Below are 22,766 nucleotides of genomic sequence, written 5' to 3' on the forward strand. Positions count from 1 at the left end.
TTGGCAAAGCTGAGATTAGCCATCTCAAAAAGAAGGCACAAAAATGTAGCTTGCCATCCAGCCCTGAATGCTGTGATAGCCTAGTTCTGGTCCTGAAGTTAGAAGCATCCACCTCCATAATGAACTGTAACTTTCGGTCTGGTTGAACAAATACAAGTGCTGTGATGAATCTTTCTTTGGAAAGTTTTTTCAAACTGTGGATCAATGGAAAGGAGTTTTAGGAGAGGTTAGTTTGGTTAAGGGTGCAGCTAACTGACTGTAGTTATAGATAAGTCGCTTGTTGGTGGTAGGTGGGGCATTCCGATACTACTTTGCTTTTCTCTGGAGTAGCCTTTACCTGTCCACTCTCAAACACAGGGGAAGGTTATGGATGGAATGTAAAACTCACAGTTCTCTGCCTTTACTTAAAGTCACCTTCCCCTTTGTTCAGAAGTCTCTGAACTATATTTATTAACATGTCAGTGATGTTCCTCCAAATAACTAGAGAAGATTAGAATATTATCTAGATAAATAAAGACAAAGCTGTTTAGGATATGACAAAGAACATCGTTACCCAGGGTGTGGAAGACAATGGGGCCATTGGTGAAGCCAAAGGGCATAATTTAATATTAAAATCAGCCCAATTCATGGATCCCAACCAGGTGATAAATGTTTCTGATGTCAGATTTAGATAAAATGGTTGCAACTTGTAAAGGTTCAAACTGTTGAACTGATGAGAAGTAGAGGATATTTGTTTTTAACATAATGTGATTGAGGTCCCCCGTAGACTATGCATAGTCTGAGAGTTTTATCTTGGCAACAAAGAAACATCCAGTACCCACGAGAGAAGAGAATGGTCAAATTATCAATAGACTCCTGAATATACTTCTCCATGGCTCTGGGAAGGAGGTCAATAGCCCAGGCGTACAGGTGGTGATATGCATTGTCCTTGTTAAAGACTTGCTGTTGGTCTCTATACTGATTAAGAACAAAAAAGCAATCTGGTGAGTATGGTGGGGAGTAGGATTTAATATTTTTCCCAAAAATGACATGAATCAAATCCCGGGAAAAGATGAGCCATTTCCCGGGAAAAAGTGTTTTTTTTTTGTTTTTTTTTTATTTTAATTAGGCCTTCTGTAGCCTGTGTCGGGCTTAACCTATTGTGATATTGTAGAGGTAGCTTTCCAGCTATGTCCTGTTATGCCCAGTAGGGGGCAACATTGGCTTGATTAATGCAATAAAACCTACATCTCGGCATTCGAGTGCTCGAGCTATGCGGTGTTGTATCCTTCCTCAACACTCCCTTAACAAATATAATTCGAATATTCCTGCATTGTACATGGAATTATACCAAGCTATTTTACAATTGCTGGTGCAAAACCATACGGTTCATCTACCACACAGCATTGATAAAGGCTCAGCTACTTGCGCTGTCGTGGCGACATCTGTTGCACTATATCTCCACAATGCACACGTTCCACCAGTGGAACGCTGTAATAGTCATTGAAAAGTTAACTACCATACTACACTATAATATGACATAACACAGGGCCTTGAGTAATGCACTACGACTTGGTCGTTGCCATTCTGGCAACAGCAAATTTATAACGCCGTGTCTAAGGGTTAAAGTGCTTTGAGTGCTCTGATTGAGTAGAAAAGCGCTATATAAGAACTAGTCCATTAAAGTAGGTTCGTTGTGAATCGTCTTTTGAAAAACTGGCCAATCCTTATACCCTAAAAAATATACATTTTACTCAACAACATTTTAAAAGCGAAATGTGTTAAAGTAATCTATTTCATGATACTTTCTTCACACATTAGGCCCGCATCCTAATTCATGATTGTTAGTAAGCGGCTGCAAACGAGGAAAAGAAACACTCGAAGTTAAACAGATATTTCTTTATTGTTCAGGGCAGGCATATTTTATAGGCTATATAATGCAATATAACAATATATAATAATATAAAATTATATAATACAAAATACCTTAGGCTAAACACATTGCGGGCAGCACGGTGGCGTAGTGGTTAGCACTGCTGCCTCACAGTTAGAATACCATCTGGAAGGCCTGGGTTCGATTCCACCTTGGCCCAGGTCTCTCCCTCTCTCTGTGTGGAGTTTGCATGTTCTCCCCGTGCTTGCGTGGGTTTCCTCCGGGTACTCCGGTTTCCTCCCACATTCCAAAGACATGCACTTACTGGGGTTAGGTTAATTGGCTAATCTAAATTGCCCATAGGTGTGAATGAGCGCGTGAATGTGAGTGTGAAAGGTTGTCTGTCACTCTGTGTTGGCCCTGCAACAGGCTGGCGACCTGTTCAGGGTGTACCCTGCCTCTCGCCCTGTGACAGCTGGGATAGGCTCCAGCACCCCCGCGACCCTTAACAGGATGTGCGGAAGCGAATGGATGGATAAACACATTGCCTACGATTTCAACAAATTAAAGAGGGAAAAAGTACAACTGTGTAATACCTGTAATAAAACGCTTGAGATGAAGGCTGAAGCCAGCCTTAAACGGAGGCTGAACATGCCTGAAATGAAGAATAATGCTTTTCACATTAAACGAACCCTTCTCTCAATATTTCCTTAAATTTAAATTTTAAATTTTCCGGTTTCCCGTCCTAATGTTTCCCGGGAAACGGGAAATGGTTCTGATCGCATTTCCTGGGAATCCTGGGTCCCGGGATTAAACCCTACTGCGCACTGGTGGCTGATAGGATTTGTAGTGTTTCTTACTACTCCTCTCTTAAAGCCGGTTGCTGTTGCTCAGAAAGTCACTTACAGTATTTCTTTGCCTAAGATTTAGCAATCTTTTAGCAATGCCTTCCTCCCTTAGGGGATGGTGAAAAGTCTTTTTAATTCCTCTGGGAAATCAGCAAACTGGTAAGGTTCAAGGGGTTACACAAAAAAGTGACTAAGATGAGTGGAAGCTTGGGTGTTGGAAGATTAATCCTGGATTGATTAGATGGAGAATAGATGGATGTAATAATATCAAACATTTGCTAGAGTCACTGATAGGTACTCATTAAGTAAGCAGAGAGCCTGCTCATGATGACCAAGCAAGGTGTCCTGTTCAGGTAAGGCAGTGGTGGGTTTACTGTGAGTTGATGGTACAAAATTGATGGTAAAATGTTAAATTCAGCTCTAAATGTCCCACAATCAGTTTGCTTGGAGAGCTCAACTGAATCATGTGAGAACTTCATGATCTTTTGTTATTGATAAGGTTACTAGCATCAGGGCCCTCATAAGTTCTTCCTCTTATGACTGCTCTATCTCTGTCACATGCCCGGCTGTTGTTGCCCAGTTTGAGCCTGTCAGTTTGCCATCTTTGAGATATATCACTGTCATATGAAGCCTGTCGGGTCTTTAAATGACTCTATTCCTCCTTGTCTTTTTAAAGAGGTCTTTTCCACCTTGGCACCATGCGTGCTTTATATTATTAATAGGAGCTTATGTAATGGAACAGGGCCTGCCGTGGTGAATGCAGTGGTGACCCCACTTATTAAAAAACCTGGCTTGGACTCTTAGCTTTTCAATTTTAGGCTGATCTCTAACAACACAATTTTTGTCTTTAGCTTTTAACTCAGTCTGAGATGCAGGCTCTTATTGTTTTAACATATTTAATTTTAATTTTTTTTTTATTTTCTCATTTTAATTTTCAGTGTTATGTTTTGCTTTTTTGTTCTGTTTTCATATGTATTGTTTGTTTTTACTTGTGTACACCACTTTGGCCAATGGCATTGATTTAAAGTGCTTTATAAATATGGTTGAGTTTAGAGTCGAGAATTACTTCCAAAGGATTTGCACCGATACAAAAATAAGGTTTTTATTTATTAATATGTTAAGTTCTCCAAAAAAACATGGACCTAAATTTACCTGCTTGAAGAAAAACTGCAATGCCATTACACCCAGGAAATTTTTTGCACATTTTATTCTACTGTAAATTTAGCTTCATATTAATATAATTGGACTGGTGACCTTTCCAGTGTGTACTCTGCAGGGATAGGCTCCTGGCCTGTTGCCCTTTAATAAACATAAAGAAGTGTACTCATCATTGAATGCTGGTATTCTGTTTGTTCATAGCTTGAGCCCCAGCATAACCTCAATAGGATGGGTGCATACGAAGAAGGTTGGATGGAGGAATAAAAATGGCGTTTTCTCTTATCAGTATAGACCTGTGAACAGTTCCCTTATAAGTATTACATTACATTTCAGGTTTCTAGCCAGAAATTTCTTTCAGCCCCCCCACCCCCTTATGCTAATTAGCAAGCTAATGCTAACAGCTAAATGCTGCTTCTGCTTGTTAATTGGGTAACAGGGCCTACATATGTAACCAGAAAGCACGTCTGAAGCCTAGGCATTAATCACAGTCTTTGTGGACGTGTAGTTACCGTATTTGTCGGGCTATAAGGCGCACTTAAAATCCTTACATTTCCTCAAAAATCGCCAGTGCACCTTATAATCCGGTGCACCTTATGTGTGAATTCTTCTTGTGCTTACTGACCTTGAACCAATTTTATGTGGTACACTGAGCTCAAAAATCTGTTGAAATGTTTTAGTGCGACTTTGGTAAGGGACGTTTAATAAATATCGAAATATTCCAGAGCGTACAAAGCGTACAACAGGGGGGAGGCGGGGTGGCGGTACGCTTTTCAAATAGTTGAGCGCTCCCGTCTGACCGCCGATGGCCGAGGCATCCACACCACTGCACCATTGCGTGGTCTGCAGCGATATTTCCTCCGGTCTGGCAGATCAGTTCAAAGGCCTCATTGAATTCTCTAAAATAGTCCATCATTGATTCACAAAATGACTCTACTGACGATATTAGACAGGAACAAGCTGTGAGTGCAGCGCAGCAGGTGTGGAAAGCAGCCGAAACCCATCCATCCATCCATTCTCTTCCGCTTATCCGGGGCTGGGTCGCGGGGGCAGGAGCCTAAGCAAAGAAGCCCAGGCTTCCCTCTCCCCAGCCACCTCCTCCAGCTCATCCGGCGGGACCCCAAGGCGTTCCCAGGCCAGCCGAGAGATATAATCCCTCCAGCGTGCCCTGGGTCTACCACGGGGCCTCTTCCCGGTGGGACATGCCCAGAACACCTCAACTAAGAGGCGGCCAGGAGGCATCCTAATCAGATGCCCGAGCCACCTCAACTGGCTCCTTTCGATGTGGAGGAGCAGCGGCTGTACTCTGAGCCCCTCCCGGATGGCCGCACTCCTCACCTTATCTCTAAGGGAGAGGCCAGCCACCCTTCGAAGAAAACTCATTTCTGTATTCGCGATCTTATTCTTTCGGTCACTACCCAAAGCTCATGACCATAGGTGAGGGTAGGAACGTAGATCGACCAGTAAATCGAGAGCTTCGCTTTTACACTAAGCTCTCTCTTCACCATGACAGACCGGTGCAGCGTCTGCATCACTGCAGAGGCAGCCCCGATCCGTCTGTCGATCTCCCGCTCCCTTCTCCCATCACTCGTGAACAAGACCCAGAGATACTTGAACTCCTCTACATGGGGTAAGAACTCGTTCCTGAGCCGGAGAGAGCACTCCACCTTTTTCCAGCTGAGGACCATGGCCTCAGACTTAGAGGTGCTGATTCTCATACCGGCCGCTTCACACTCGGCTGCGAACCGTTCCACTGCGAGCTGGAGGCCACCACCTGATGAAGCCAACAGAACCGCATCATCCGCAAAAAGCAGAAATGAGACTCTGAGGCCACCAAGGAAGAAGCCTTCCGCCACCTGGCTACGACTAGAAATTCTGTCCATAAAAATTATGAACAGAATCAGTGACAAAGGGCAGCCCTGACGGAGTCCAACACCCACAGGAAATGAATCCGACTTATTACCGGCTATACGGACCAAGCTCTCACTGCGGTTGTACAAAGACTGAATGGCTCGCAACAACGGGCCAGACACCCCATACTCCCGCAGGACCTCCCAAAGGACACCCCGAGGGATGCGGTCGAATGCCTTCTCCAAGTCCACAAAGCACATGTAGACTGGTTGGGCAAACTCCCACGCACACTCGAATGTCCTTGAGAGGATAAAGAGCTGGTCCAGCGTTCCGCGACCAGGTCGAAAACCGCATTGTTCCTCCTGGATCCGAGGTTCGACTAACGGACGGACCCTCCTTTCCAGCACCCTGCCATACACCTTACCGGGGAGGCTGAGGAGTGTGATCCCCCGAAAGTTGGAGCACACCCTCCGGTCTCCCTTCTTAAAGATGGGGACCACCACCCCGGTCTGCCAATCCATTGGCACTGCCCCAGATCTCCACGCGATGTTGCAGAGGCGTGTCAACCAAGACAGCCCTACAACATCCAGAGCCTTCAGGAACTCAGGGCGAATCTCGTCCACCCCAGGGGCCCTGCCACCAAGGAGTTGTTTAACTACCTCAGTGACCTCACCTCCAGTGATGGTCAAGTCATCTCCCTCGTCCCCAGACTCTGCTTCCACTACAGAAGGCGTGTCAGTGGGATTCAGGAGGTCCTGGAAGTATTCCTTCCACCGTCCGACTATAGCCTCAGTTGAAGTCAGCAGCACCCCACCCGCACTATAAACCGTGTGAGTGGAGCACTGCTTTCCCCTCCCGAGTCGCCTGACGGTTTGCCAGAATCGCTTCGATGCCGTCCGAAAGTCTTTTTCCATAGCCTCACCGAACTCCTCCCACACCCGAGTTTTTGCTTCGGCCACTGCCCGAGCTGCATTCCGCTTGGCCTGCCGATACCTGTCAGCTGCCTCTGGAGTCCCACAGGCTAACCAAGCCTGATAGGACTCTTTCTTCAGCTTGATGGCTCCCTTCACCTCCGGTGACCACCATCTGGTTCGGGGGTTACCACCACGACAGGCACCAACCACCTTGCAGCCACAGCTCTGAGCAGCAGCCTCAACAATGGAGGTGCGGAACATGGTCCATTCGGACTCAATGTCCTCAGCCTCCCTCGGAATGCTGTCGAAGTTCTGCCGGAGGTGGGAGTTGAAGATCTCCCGGACTGGGGCTTCTGCCAGGCGTTCCCAGCACACCCTCACAATACGTTTAGGTGTGCCAGGTCTGTCCAGCATCTTCCCCCGCCACCTGATCCAACTCACCACCAGGTGGTGATCAGTTGACAGCTCAGCTCCTCTCTTCACCCGAGTGTCCAGAACATACGGCCGCAGATCTGATGATACGATTACAAAATCGATCATCGACCTGCGACCTAGGGTGTCCTGGTGCCATGTGCACTTATGGACATCCTTATGTTCGAACATGGTGTTCGTTATGGACACCATGGTTTGCACAGAAGTCCAATAACAAAACACCATTCGGGTTCAGATCGGGCAGGCCGTTCCTCCCAATCACGCCCCTCCAGGTCTCACTGTCATTGCCCACGTGAGCGTTGAAGTCTCCCAGCAAGACTATGGAGTCCCCAGATGGAGCACCCTCCAGCACCCCACCCAGCGACTCCAAAAAGGGTGGGTACTCTGAACTGTCATTCGGCGCATAAGCGCAAACAACAGTCAGGACCCGTTCCCCAGCTCAAAGGCGCAGGGAAACTACCCTCTTGTCCACCGGTGTAAACTCCGACGTACAGGCAGCAAGCCAGGGGGATACAAGAATACCCACCCCAGCTCGCCGCCTCTCACCAAGGGCAACTCCAGACTGGAACAGAGTCCAGCCCTTCTCCAGGAGACTGGTTCCAGAGCCCAGGCCATGCGTTGAGGTGAGCCCAACTATATCTAGCTGGTATCTCTCAACCTCACGCACTAGCTCAGGCTCCTTCCCCACCAGAGAGGTGACATTCCATGTCCCAATAGCCAGTTTCGATAGCCGGGGATCGGTCCGCCAGGGCCTCCGCCCTCGGCCACCGCTCGACACACACTGCACCCGACCCCTACGACACCTCCTGCGGGTGGTGGGCCTACAGGAGGGCGGGCCCATGTAACCTCTTCGGGCTGCGCCCGGCCAAGCACAACGGGCTAATGCCCGGCCACCAGACGCTCTCCCTCGAGCTCCCTCCCCAGGCCTGGCTCCAGGGTGGGGCCCCGGTAACCCTATCCCGGGCAGGGTAAACTGTTCCCTCGTTGTTGCAAACATAGGGGTCTTCTGAACCGCTCTTTGTCTGGACCCTCACCCAGGACCAGTTTGCCATGGGAGACCCTACCAGGGGGACAAGCCCCCGGACAACATAGCTCCTGGGATCACTGGGGCACACAAACCCCTCCACCACGATAAGGTGCCGATTCACGGAGGAGGCAGCCGAAGCTGCCGGAGATAAATTCAAAAAGAAGTGGAAGCATTGTTCCAAAAATAGAAACCGTAAGCAGTAAACCGCAGAACACGATGGTGGATTTTATTCTACATGTTCCTGGCCTATTTTCATCTATGCTGCCCCGGATATTTGTGCGTAATCTAGCGATCAGCGTTGGCGCTGTTGCCAACTTTTGTGCAACAAAACTCACTGTTGACTGTCTCAAAAGTTGCCCTTTTATTAACAATTAAATGGTTGCTGTGTGCCGCAACCAAAACAAAACAGTAACAACAACGAGACTGACTCGGATAATGACGAGACGGAGCCCGGCATGCTTGATGCCGAAATCGCCGAACTGTTCAACTCAGACACTGAAGATGAGGAATTTAAAATGTGAGGGTATTTTTCTGTATTTGTTACAACTGAACAATATTCTGAGTTATTGTGAATGAGTTGAATCAAGTTCGACTTACCTGACGCTTTTGCTTCGCTCTACATATGTTTTTATTAGGAAGAATTAATCGAATCAATTAGAAGCTTTGCAATTAATTAATCGAAATTAATCGCATTTTAATCACATTTTAGTATTTAACATGATAAATATTAATTTAAGTTTGGTTGATGAATGAATCAATATACATAAGCTTAAACTTCAAAATTTTATTTTCCCACCAGTCTACTACACGGATCAACGAAGGGCAGAAGTGCTCCTGTGATAAGCAAACTCCTGAAATTAAAGTTAAGCATCGTAACTGGATAGTTTTATTCAACATTAATGTCTCACTTAATATAGTTGGAAATTAATAATTCGCTCAGCTGTATTCCTTGATGTTGTTATGCTTGTTTTAACAGCTTATTTTGAATAAAGACTTAAAATTAAACCACAAAAAGGAGAAAAAGTTCATTCTCTGTTTAACCAGCTGCTTTTACACAGCTGTGCTTCGCACTCATGGTTGCTAGGCGACATGAGCTAGGCAGAGGTGAGGGCAGGCGACGCTGATATGAAGGCTAGCCGCTCACTTCCAATCTTTGCATCTTCGTGGGCTGCGAAGGACGTGGGCCGGGTCCTTCGAAGGATGCGGCCCCTGAATTTGGACATTGTGCGTCGATATAATCTGTATACCTGGAACTCGTGCACTGAGAAACGTTCCACGGTGCAAAGTGCGATTAAAATGCGTTAAAATTTTTAATTCGTTAATTTCCCCGTAATTAATTAATCGAAATTAACGCGTTAAAGTCCCACCCCTAGTTTTTATCATGCGCCTTATAACCCGGTGCGCATTATGTGTGAAAATAGACCCGTTCATTGATAGTGCGCCTTATAATGCGGTGCGCCTTATGGTCAGAAAAATATGGTACATTTCTCAAGGTGCATGTCAGTTATGTACGTAGGACCGCTGCAGAACTCTAAATCAGGCCTTATTAGATTGATAGAGTGATCATTTTTGCATATAATCCAGAAGTTACACTTATGTCATGCATTTAATGTGTCCCAGAGTGCTGTTTCCTTCCACAAACTGGTTTGCAGAAATCACATAAAAAGCGTACACACACACTCACACACACACACAAAAAACCCCATAATCCAGATGTTTTATCGATCAGCTGCTAAAAGCATTTCCTGCATTGGAATATCAGCCACCTGTTGCTTTTTCTTGAATGCCTTTCATAGCTCCACTGGTGCTGAAACCTAATGTTTGACTATGGATTTTTGAATACAAATAGGGTTGCGACTATCGATTATTTTTAGCAATTGAGTATTCTACCAATTATTCTAATAATCAGATAAATAATTTTTCATATTAACAATTCATCTGCATATTTTAACTTCCATACTGCAGATTTCTCTGTGTGAAACAAGGTAGATGGAGCAGCAACAAAGTTCTCTTTTCTTCATGTTGCTGATCAGGTGGTTGATGAAGGACCTCCAGCTGTTTCCCGGTTGCTCCACCTGACCTCACTGTCTCAGTAGGCTCCGCCTCTTTGTGCTGCAGACAGACTGTGAAACAGCTGCTGCTGTTGTTTTTGTTGAAAAACTGGGGGCTGCCCGAGCTTAATGCTGTAATGCTTTTTATTCACAATAACTTTCAACTGCAGGTCTATTTTTAGTTGCTAATCAGGGAACAAAGCATAAAAAAACATTTTGACGGAGCCCTTCGGTACTGAGGGGAGGCTTCTGGTACAAGATTGCTAGTGCTAATGACACCCCCTCTAGCAAACTGGCAGTGACTTGAGGTTTGTGTCGGGTGAAGCACAGGCTCGTCTGGAGTCGGATATTTACATATATGAACCCAAAATTATGCCAATGGTTAATTATGCTTTAATCAACTCCATACTGTTCAATAATGATGGCAAGAAAAACAAAATATTTAATGTGAGGTCAAACTTCTTTTTTTGGGGGGGGGGGGGTGTCGGGGGGGTCTCGCTTTTTAAATAAATAAAAAAAAGAACGTGTATCATTTTGCCTTTATTTGAAGATTGGTGCGGTACCCCCCCCCCCCCCCCCCCCCCCCCCCCTGTATTTTCGCCATGCATTTATGACCGATTATAAAGAATAAACGTGTCACACACATTTATTCAGTATATTAGACAGACTGTGGGACATCAGCATGTGCAGCACAGGTGTAATCACACATATATATTGGCGATATAAAGAGAGACAGCAATGGGCATGCTCCAGCCGCCTGCTGCATTTATTGTATGTGACACAGCGCCACTAGAGGTGAGCCACAGTACTGCACTGGCTCACCTCGCATTTCTTACATGTGTTTGAAGAGGCCATCCTTAAATTTCGAGCATTTGACCATTAAAGTGTTGAAATAATTCATAAAACAGTTTTATAGACCAGTTTTATAGAACACTCAAGTGGTCAAATGTATTTTCTCTTATCACTGTTGGTATTTTACTTGCCATGATGCCATTATCTAGCCGGTACCTCTCAACCTCACACACTAGCTCAGGCTCCTTCCCCACCAGAGAAGTGTCCCAACCTCAATAGCTGGGGATTGGTCTGCCAGGGCTTCCAGCCTTGTCTGCCATCCAACTATTTCCACTATTACCACATTATTTCTGAACTGTAATAGAAAGTGCACAACCTAGTGACATAAATAGTAAAATATTTTGACAGTAAAATAGTGTAGCTATCATTTTCTAGTGCTACCTTTGTTTTTTTTTTCCTTCACTATGTGTACAGAGTGGTATATATAGTTAGATCTATGCAAGGGATTCAGATAGAAACAATGCTCCCAAAAATACTCTATTAAAAATAAAAGTTGTGCACTGAGTATGTCAGCAAAATATACTTAAAATATGCCTGCAGGTGCACGATATTTGGTTGTAGAGGTTGCAATTTTTTTCCTGCTCTAGTTGGTCAAAGTGAAGATATTTTCTAATCTCTTGGCCAAGAGTGCATCACATTTGCTCATTCCATCATATCTTCTGTTATATGAAATAAAAAATAAACTCAGTGGAGCAGTTACCTTAATATTCATCTTAAACAGGTGCAAGAGACAAAACTATTGTGTATGACAGTGAATCATACCCAAACATGGTCTACACACAAACTGATATTATTGTAATTAGACTGGGTGGAAGTGTAATAACAGTTCAGTCCTAAACAGCATGATGGCATCAAAGCGTGCAACAGACATCAAAACAAAGGATCTTTCAGTGAGACACTTAGCATTAGGTATTCACATTCAGTGTCACACTGAAGAACCAACCTATTACAAGGTGTGGAATATTATTCACTGTCACATCCATATTTGACCCACTGGGATTTATCGCCCCCTATCTTCTCAGTGGAAAAATAATCCTGCAAGAGATGTGCCATCAAGGCACAGGATGAGATGACCCACTGTCTGAACATCTGAAACCAGGGTGGGGCAATGGAGAAAGGATCTTTCCAATCTAGAGAAAGTAAAGATAGCCAGATGTTACAGTATGTGCCTGAAAACTTTGGACGGGTGATGAAAAAGGAACTACATCTGCAACTTTTCAGATGCACGCACCACTGGGTATTAGGGCTGCAACCCGGCCCTTAAAATACGGAATTGTCCTTTATTTGGCAATTAAATGTTGCGTCCGGTATTGAACCGATACGGGACGCGATTTGTCCCGTATTTTCAAAAATGTACAATAATCATTTCTGTCACACCCCCATCAACACTAAATGTAAGCACAAAATAAAATACAGGAAATACTAAGGCCAGCAAAATTGTCGTGGATCATCTTAGCACCCAGAGAGCACACAGAGAGGCCGGGACCAAGGTGGACCAAGGTGGAATCGAACCCAGACCTTTTAGATGTCATTCTAGCTTTGAGGTCTTTAAATGGGGATGCATGCAATGTAGCCTTATTTAACAGCACTTTACATGAAGCAATCTTTTGCAATAAAGTCTTCATTGCTAAAAAAAAAGTATTTAATTTTATGTATGACTAATTACTTTCTTGATCACCCGGTCACAAAAAAACACAACATAAAATGTGAGTCGGGCGACTCGGGTCGTGTTGGTCATGGCCCTGAGAAGCCGTGGTGGGCGTCCCTTATTTTCATTTGTGAAAGGTGGCAACCCTACTCTGAGGCCTCACTCCAGGTACGATAAAGTGCATCAAACGATAATGGATCGTGTGTATGATGACAAAGAAGCAACTGCTGGTGCCTTAACAGTTGTGTTGTGTTACTGTATGTGCAGTTCATGCCATCACGAGCAATCATTTGGATGAAGAGGACAAATTTAGTTGACCAAAATTTCCTTTAGTTGAATACAACCCTGATAATTCATATTATTCAAGTCTTGAGTTTATAATTGTAAACTATTATAAATAAAAATATGTTTCTTTATATATTTAACATTTTCATGCAAAATGACAGATGCAGCATCAATGAGTACGTTCTATAGAAAATGATGCTTTAATTTTGCAGTGTTATGTTATACACTATGGAGTACTGAGTACTTCATGGAACAGTACTTCAAAGGAAAACAATATCACTAACTCACAGTGAAACACTGACAAATGTTAAATGGTCTTATTTCATTTCCTGACTATTACAATGATGAGGAAAGAGTTTATTTAAAAATTGTTTTACTTTATTCAATTTAAAAATTTCTGTAAAGCCAAGTCACAACATTTATACTGTAGAGGTAAAGACCCTACAGTATTTCAGAGAAAACCCCAACAATCAAGTGACCCCCTATGAGCAAACACTTGGGCAGTGGGAAGGAAAAACTCCCTTTTAAAAGGAAGAAACCTGGGGGGTGAGGGGAAAGAGAAGAGAGAAAGGAGAGACAGACAAGGACAAAACACAAACTGCAGGCCAGAGAAGATAGAAGTTAATGACATGCAGTAGTGCAGCAGCATCATGAGAGTAGCTGTAGTCCAAAAAATGACAGCTTCACCATCCAAAGTGGACTGGATGCTGTGTTTCCTAAGAAGATGAAGCTTTTCTACAGAAAGTTTTCCAGTTATCTTGAATCTCTAGCCAGCAGCTTATGGGTAATTGTTAGCCTCATAGAATTATTGCCTAAGTCATATTTTGAGAAAATTAACTTTAAGAGCGAGATGAGTTTTGGAACATCCCACCCACTTCCACTTAATCGCCATCATGTCAACGATTTGCCTTGCTGCTTCGATGGCGCACTGCTGCTCCTCCTTTTGCTTCTCTGCAGCGGTGGTCATCAGCCTGACTGTCCTTTGGATCTAAAGCTGCTCCAGCTGTCTTCATGGGCTTTTCTCGCCCTCTTTTGTGGGCTGTGGAAGGCAGTTTTACCCTGATCTTCCTCTTATTCCCTGTGATGGAGCCCTGTGTCCTGTTGCTTGAGCAGGACGGACCGGGAGAATGCCGGAATTTCTTTCGGTACTGGTCTGACGTCGCGTCAGAGGGGGATGTTTTTTCACTCATATCTTTCCAGTCAGTCGTCCTCCTTTTTACTGACTGACTGGTGTCCTTTATCTCTTCATCAGGGTGCCTTCTTTTAAAGTTTGGTTTGACTGAAACTGTCTGGGCAGTTTGACAGTGACTGAGCCTGGAGCAGTTGGGTCTGCTCCTCTGAATTGAAGGGGGAGGACAGTTTTTTTGGGATGGGTTTGTGGTCCTGGAGGAAGGGGGCCTCTCCAGGATTTTGCTCTCAGCTGCAGGGGGATGAAGCTGCTGTTGGGCAGGTTGTCTGGTCTCGGAGACGGGCTGCTGCAGAGACCCACTCCCTCCTGTCCCGCTATCTGAAGACACTGTGCTTTTCTTACAGATCTCTGTGTGCTGATAACAGGACTGTACACTGCAAGACAGTGAATCATTCAATATGCTAAATTATTCACTCATATGGATGCAACATTTTCACATAAAGTGAGATATACAACAAACAGTCACGGTAAAAAAAAAATCACATCTTCTTTCAGTTAAAAAGTTGAATCTGGTCCTTATTAGGGATTAAAATGGGGATAAATACAACCCCAGATGAACTGCAAAGCATGACATATACCATGACAAGTGTGTGAAAAACTAAGTACACCCTTATTGTTTACATAGGAGTTAAGAGGGGAATGTTGTGTTACTGTCCAACCAAGGTTGTGTTTACCTAAATTTAAACCTTTTTCTTTTTACTACTGTGGGGAAATGTGTTGTACGTGTGTGTGTGTGTGTGTGTGTGTGTGTGTGTGTGTGTGTGTGTGTGTGTGTGTGTGTGTGTGTGTGTGTGCAGTGGGAGGTTAAGGGAGAACAATTATTCTAAATAAAAAGTGTTGACTTACTAGGAGCTCAGGTCGTAGAAGGATGCCATGTGGCTCATTGTTGCAAACGGATGATCCAGCACCTGTTCAGGTGTAATCCGTGTTTCAGGATCAAGCTGAAGCAGTTCTTTAATCATTTTAATGAACATTAGGCGATCAGACATTTCTGCAGCTTTATCAGCATCATTTTGATGCTCGGGTTCCCGGAGCTGAAAAATGAAGAAAGCAACAAATGTCAACCAAAAAGACTTTTTTTTTTTTTTTTTTTTTGCCCACTGAATGGCCAAAGGGTCCTTACATGTAAGAGGTCATTCAGAGAGGTAAACGTTCTTTCTCTTCTGTCTATGAACCAAGTCCCTGTCTCTTGGAAAACCTCTACAGGTGTCTGAAAAGATAGGGAACTTGTCAGCAAATTGTAGGAAAAATGGGCTCTCAGAACAAAATATTTGACAATATGTGAAATATTAGAAAAGAAATAGATTGCAAATAAGTTTAGAGACTGGCATACAGGAGTAAACAGAGCAATGGTGAAGTGGTCAGTACCTTAAGTTTCCAAATACTGGTGGTGGAATTATAGTCTTTGTAGAAAAAATGGGAGGTCTTTTGCCCAGAGTTTAACATTTTGTCCTCTGGCTTCCCTTGGGTTTCTACTATATATCTCATCTGTAAATACAACAGAAAATGTTGTCAAACTGGGAGTCCAGCACAGAATTTTGTCATATATTTTAGTCAAGCAAAAAACAGACTTTAGGATTACTGTTTACTCACCATCTCATATTCACAGTATCCAGGGTACAGCAGGAAACCGAGGTATAGAGTGGCAGCAATGATGCCCAGAGACCAAACGTCTATGGCCTCTGTAAACGGAAGCCCTAGAATAATCTCCGGGGACCTGATGGAGGACAGAGAGCAATGATTGTAATTGTTACATTTGTTGTCAATCGTGATCATTTGGATAAGTATGATTTGTACTACAGCTGAGAGACTCCTAACAGAAACCACAGACTCAGGAGGTTTGTGTGACTGTGTGAGTAAGAGATCAGATTTGAGTCCAGCTACTCACCAATATGGGGAGGTCTGAAGGTAAGAGCCCACTGTGGCAGCAGAGGTGACATGAGCCAGGCCGAAGTCAATCAATTTAATTTGGTATGGCTCTTGTTGGTGATTGACTAACATTACGTTCTCTAGTTTGAGGTCTGCATGTATGATTCCAATAGACTTCAGGTGTTTCAGAGCTATTGCAATCTGAACGGTACCAAAAGAAATTTGATCAGTATCCATTTTCAAAGTACTTATTAATGTGGAGAATCTTATTAATGTGAATCTTATTAATGTACCTTAGAATCTTATTATTGTACTTATTAATGTGGAGAGTTAAACATACCTGCATGACTATTGGTCGAATCTCCGTTAAACTGAGTGGCTGAAAATGTCTTTCTCGCATAAAGTCAAACAGACTTTTGTCGAGATACTCAAACTCCAGACATGGATGGCCTCTATCCATAAAAGCCCGATACCATTCAACCATGTTGTGTTTGTGGCTGTTATGCATGCTGAGCATGTATAGCATAGCCGCCTGGAAACATAGGTCACAGATGGGTTTTACATTAGTTTGACATTTGTACTGCACAATAAGTATTTCTACAGTTTTCATATCCACTACACACATATTTGAAAGAGAAATTCTAAGGAGCACTTTGTACCTCAATGTTTGCCACCTCTACTGAGTAATTTTTCATTACTTTGATGGCTACGGTCTTCTTGTCAGCCATCCTGACACATTTTGCAACCTTGCCAAAAGTCCCTTCTCCAAGGATAGTTAATACTTCATAGTTGGAGAAGCTGGAGGTGAGCCGGCTTCCAGGGACTAACTCGTCTTCAGCTTGTACGTTGGAGTACATGTTTGATGCCATCGCTTTTACGAGCGTCAATTTGTCCTGTTGTCACTCCAAAGGTTTGGTGAAACTGTTCAGTCTTCACTCTGCTTGCAGTCTGATAACATTCTACATTCTGTGGCTTTATAACTTTGTGGCTTTTTTACATCAAAAAGATTCTGACTGGATCAGGTGCCCCTGAACCCTTCTTGCAGTCTCACAACATTCTACATTCCGTGGCTTTTAACATCAAATGTTACAATCAAAGGTTCTGACCACACTTAGAAAATGACAGGAAACTTATATATTAATTTATTCATACATGTAAATGAAGGTTTTCTGAATGTAAATCTGCTACAGAACAAAAAGATTTCAGTGTGGAAATTAATTTAACTGAATTTTTTCATTAAACATAGTAATAATACTACAACAGCTGCATTAAGTGAGATGTTTAATATATTTATAGCTCTTGAATTTACCACATTTGCATAGCTTTTTAGTGCCTACTTTCTTACACATATGATCTGCTGGAGGAAGCATTCATATGGCACACTGTAACAGTACTCTGTCACAAGCAAGGATGCCCACCCCAGCCCTCTCACCAAGAGCACCTCCAGACTGGAACAGAGTCCAGCCCCTCAGTTCAATTCAATTCAGTTTTATTTTTATAACACTAAATCACAACAAATAGTCACTTTAAGGCACTTTATATTATAAGATAAAGACCATACAATAGGAACCAGTCTCCTCTCCAGGAGGCAGATCGCAGGTTGTGCACTGAGGTGATCCCCACTATGGCGGTACCTCTCAACCTCACACACTAGCTCAGGCTCCTTCCCCACCAGAGAAGTGTCCCAACCTCAATATCTGGGGATTGGTCTGCCAGGGCTTCCAGCCTTGTCTGCCATCCAACTATTTCCACTTTTACCACATTATTTCTGAACTGTAATAGAAAGTGCACAACCTAGTGACATAAATAGTAAAATATTTTGACAGTAAAATAGTGTAGCTCTCATCTTTCTAATCAAACATTTGCTACCTTCATTTTTTTTCCTTCACTATGTGTACAGAGTGGTATTTATAGTTAGATCTATGCAAGGGATTCAGATAGAAACAATGCTCCCAAAAATACTCTATTAAAAATAAAAATTGTGCACTGAGTATGTCAGCAAAATATACTTAATATATGCCTGCAGGTGCACGATATTTTGTGCTGTCGTTGGTTAAAGTGAAGATATTTTCTAAACTCTTGGCCAACAGGAATTCCACAAGAGTGCATCACATTTGCTCAGCCCATCATATCTTCTGTTATATAAAATAAAAAATAAACTCAGTGCAGCAGTTTCCTTAGTATTGATCTTAAACAGGTGCCAGAGACAAAACTATTGTGTGTGACAGTGAATCATACCCAAACATGGTCTACACACAAACTGATATTATTGTGATTAGACTGGGTAGAAGTGTACCAGTGGAGAGAAGAGTTTCAAACTAATGTCACCAAAAGTCATAAAATAAGTTTTAAATGCCATAGTTTTGTCACAGCTTGATCATTATTGTGTGATCCGCACCAGTGCATCAGCGAAAGAAGTAAAGTCACAAGTAACTCCAAACATTACTTCTGTAAGAGCATTGCAATGTGTTAGTGTCAGATGCATGGTAACCAGGGCTGGCTAACTCTTATGGCTCATGGCTCATGTGTTAGACAGAGGTCAGTCTATGATATGTAAAGTTTAATCAGGAATGTACTAGAGATGCGAATACTGAATGTAATGTGTGGAAAGCTGTTTTCTCAGGTTAGTCACTACAATTATTAAACATGATTTAACAGACACAACCACAAAAACAACTCTGACAAGAGACAAGGGGAAAACTGAGACAATAAATACACAGGATGGTGATTAGGGAAGTGGAGACAGCTGGGGCAGAACAGGTGAACAGAATAACACTAATGAGACTAAGGGAAGTAAAGCAAAACACAAAGCATAGGGGACATCAAAATAAAACAGGAAGTGAGAGGATACAGACACGCAGACTAGACACAACACGAGGAGACAGATACACTGAGGAAAACAGACACAAAAGTCTCCACAAAATAGGGAGGAACACTGAGGGAAAAACACAGGGAAAACTAAACTCTAAAGCTACTGGGAACTTAACTAAAAGCACATAAGGAGAACAATATAAACCATAAAGAACCAGTAATCACAAAACTGACTAATTACAAAAGTCCATTCAACAAAGAAACACAGGGTCACTGACCCAGGACCAGGACACTTCCCAATAGACGTTCCAATGTGAGGTCTTAAAAACCAAAACAACCATCAAACCCTTTTGGTTCAATGTCTGTTCTGTGTTGCAATAGTGTAGTTCATGTGTTTCTTACAGTGGATCACGTGTCCAGTTTAATTAGTTGATTTGAGGTGCCCCAGCAATTAACGAGGGGCGTCTTAAGAGTTGCTGAGGCAGATCCTGAGGCAGAGCTGTCCACTTTATCTTAGCTTTTACAGAATTAAAGCGCACCGACAATGATTTAATGCTTGGGGTTCTATAAAAGGTCATAGCCATTCATATTATCATGAAAGACCTCCCATAAGGCCACCTTACTGTGTCAGAGTAACATGCACCAGAGTTGTATTTTCATCAGCTCGCATACAGATGCCTAAAGGTGTGTCTGAAACCCAAGTACAGTTCTGCAGGGTTTGTGAGTTCTGCAGGGTTTGTGTGTTTTAGTCTTGGGAAGAAATCGGTTATTAATCAGAGACTGCACGGTGCATTATCACAGATTAAACTGAAAGCAGGAACAAAACTCTTGTACAATGTAACTAAAACTTGTAAAACTATCAGTTAAAAAATGTGCTAATTTCATGTATGTTTGGTTTTTGATGAAGTGGGCTACATATACAGTGGCTAAATATAAGGAAGTTGAATAAGACAATACATTTTTTTCCAGACCCTCACAGTCACCAGAGGATTAATTCTACTAACTGTGGAGATCCACTGACTTTTCCTTTCATGCCAGGCTCATGGTGGCATGTACACGTCTACAACTTGTGACTGTTTGCTGCCACATGAATGGGGTGTCAAAACTATGTTGGACAAATGTGGGCTTTTTCTTCTTTATGGCGTTTAACTTTGTCCCTGCTGGAGAAAAGACATACAAATATACAAAGAACTTTTCGAGGTGGTGTGAAACCCAGTGTTAACTGCAGCCATCGTCTGTGCTTCTCATCCTTTTTTTTTATGGTTTTTACCTTCCCCTTCATGGTGAACTCCACTGTGATGATGGATGGATGGATGATGATCCATGGATAACTTGTGTTGCAGAGGTTTATCAGAGGACTACATGCCAGCATGTCTCTGTAGCTTCTGCATTGGTTCTTCTTCTTTTGAATGCTCCCATTAGGGGTCTCTACAGCGGATCAACTGCCTTCAGCTAGCCCTTGAATCTGCATGTCCTCTTGTACAACATCCATGAACCTTTTTTTTGGTCTTCCTCTTTTTTCAACAAATGCTTGGTTGAATTCCCATAATTCTCAGCTACATAAACAGGCACCAATTCAAATCCAAAAATCTACTTCAGTTAAAATACTAGCATGTTGATGTTACTGCTGATATTGATATTTTTTTCAGAGAACTGTCTAATGAACAGATACTGAAAGATAGTAGATGAATATTATGAAGCTAATTGTCTTAACATCAAACCTGATGATAAACTATGACATAAACATGCTTCTATTTTGTCTTCATATCGCATTTGAGATTAAATATTTCAGATTTTTAAATGACTGTACATCCGTTCCTCAGCAAAATGACAAGCAGGTGTCGTTATGACCAGGGCACAGCAGTACCTGATCCCATCCATGCTGAGAACCCAATTATCTGACCCATAACGCTGACACCATGTTTTTCTTTCTCCTCAGGAATTTTTTTTCTCTTTCATATCCATCTTTATAAAAATTACTCTCTGTCAGAAACTTGAGCTCAACAGGAGGCAGAATGGACGGTGACCTACAGTATGATGAGATCCCATCCAGTGCTCCTATTTTTGTCATCAAGCCAAAATATAATTGACACCAATTTTAATAAGGGGCTCCTTGGATAGTTTGATAGCAAAATTAATAAACTTAAATAAACAAGACTCTTTAATATTAATATTCTTTAAATTGCGGTGAAATGATACAGGCGCAAGCGGTGATGATATCAGCAACCTAGTCGCGCTCCTGTCTGCTAAATGCAGTGACAGCAGAGTTCCAAAAATGAAGCGGTGAAAACCCCAGCCAGGCGCAAGAGCGTCTCAGCAAGGCGCAACGCCTGGCAATCAACCGCTAGCTAGAACACTGCATTTATTCAAATTAATGCTATAAAACATTCATACCAACTTTCCTTTTCATTTCACTTTTGTTTTTTAGATTCAAAAAGTCATTTAGTTCTAGCTCTCATTACAATGGTGTTGTGTACATACTTAAATATTGACATTGATCTGTGTATAATCACTGCCCTCCATTCCACTGCCTTACCTACCCTCCACTATCACACAGATCAATATTCCACTTGTCAAGTTCAGTATTCGTGTCTTAACTGACACACAGATAAATAGCAATGCTGAATTTCTTTTGTCTATCTAACTTTTTCTTCTGTGCTTCTTTTAAAGGATAAAGATGATGAACAGCCTCAGCTGACAGTTGACACCAGGGAGTCTCACACAGAGGACACAACAAATAAAAGCATGGATTTGGTTTACTCCCTTAATGACAGGCCACCATGGTACCTCTGCATTTTACTTGGCTTCCAGGTAAATGTTTCTGATGACTTGTTTAGTCCAGTGTCACAGCAGAAAAAGTTGTATCTGACCTTGATAGTACTGCAATAAAACATTCTGCTTTAATTTGTTTAGCCTCTTATGATAAAGCCTCTTGGTATTAGATGAATGCCAAAGTAAGGAGACAGCTTTGGAAAAAAAATTGCTCTTGTAAAGTGGCATTGGGTAAACAGATGCTCATTTACACATGCAGCAACCACAAGGTCAAATTAACAGTCATTATTCATATTGCAAAGTTCACACTCCCTGTAAATTTGCTTTTGAGACAATTAAAAACCTCCTTTAGCTCATTATTGATAGATATTTCAGTGTCAGCTAGCTAATGGTTATCTTTGTCTGCAGTTTAGTGCTGGGCAGGTAACAATTGGGGATTTGGGGAATGTTTTCCCAGCTGCATTGTTCTAGTTACTGCTTTCTGAAGCCAGAGAAAGCCACAGTAGTAAAACTAAGGCTGACATTAAGTGTAGTAGAAACTATAACACTGAGCAAAAAAGTCATCAAATTCATATAATCCTGACAGATGTGTGGTAATGTCTCTGTTTTGCAACATTTGCAACAGGTTTCTGTTCTGATTACTTGCACTTGTGCATCAGTACAGTGGATCTCAAATGCTGTCAAAATGGCAAACCTTCATCTTGAATTTTATTTCTGGGTACAAGAACAAAGAAACAGACGGCCATATGTGGTGAGCAGGGCAGGTGATGACTTACACCTGTGTTTGTGTCTGGAAAATTCTTCTATTTTCAAGAGGTTCAGAGCTGCACAGGGACCTCATGGGATACTGCGCTTTTTCTACAATAAGCTGTGAGAAACTATGAAGGTTTTAGCTTTGATTTTTCAGAAAGACCAAAATCCTAAACCCAGGATTACTGTTTTGTTCTGTAAAAGCAAACAGCAAACACTTTTTTTTTTCTTAGTTCAGTGGCTCTCTTTCTAACATGTGAGCACATGTAGGAGACCTGAGCAGAAAGCACACAGTGAGGGTGAATTTGAATAAAAAGGGAGGGAAAGTTAAATATGACATCATTTTATTTACATTTTTAGTTAAAGAATTTGACAGCATGTCACAACTTTTTGGGAAATGGTAAATGAACTAGTTCTTATATAGCGCTTTTCTACTCTAATTGAGCACTCAAAGCAAGCG

General features: G+C 42.5%; 1 protein-coding gene across 1 annotated transcript in view; it reads left to right on the plus strand.

Moving 5' to 3' along the window:
- The window catches only part of LOC115781671 (solute carrier family 23 member 2), a 68,740-nt gene that overhangs the window by 5,176 nt on the left and 40,798 nt on the right, over window positions 1-22,766 (plus strand). The window contains exon 2 of the mRNA XM_030731467.1: window positions 21,455-21,595. Coding sequence (XP_030587327.1) covers window positions 21,455-21,595 — 141 coding nt within the window. The remainder of the gene's footprint in view (window positions 1-21,454; window positions 21,596-22,766) is intronic.

Source organism: Archocentrus centrarchus, chromosome 6, assembly GCF_007364275.1.
Source record: "Archocentrus centrarchus isolate MPI-CPG fArcCen1 chromosome 6, fArcCen1, whole genome shotgun sequence".
NCBI classification, from domain to species: Eukaryota; Metazoa; Chordata; class Actinopteri; order Cichliformes; family Cichlidae; genus Archocentrus; species Archocentrus centrarchus.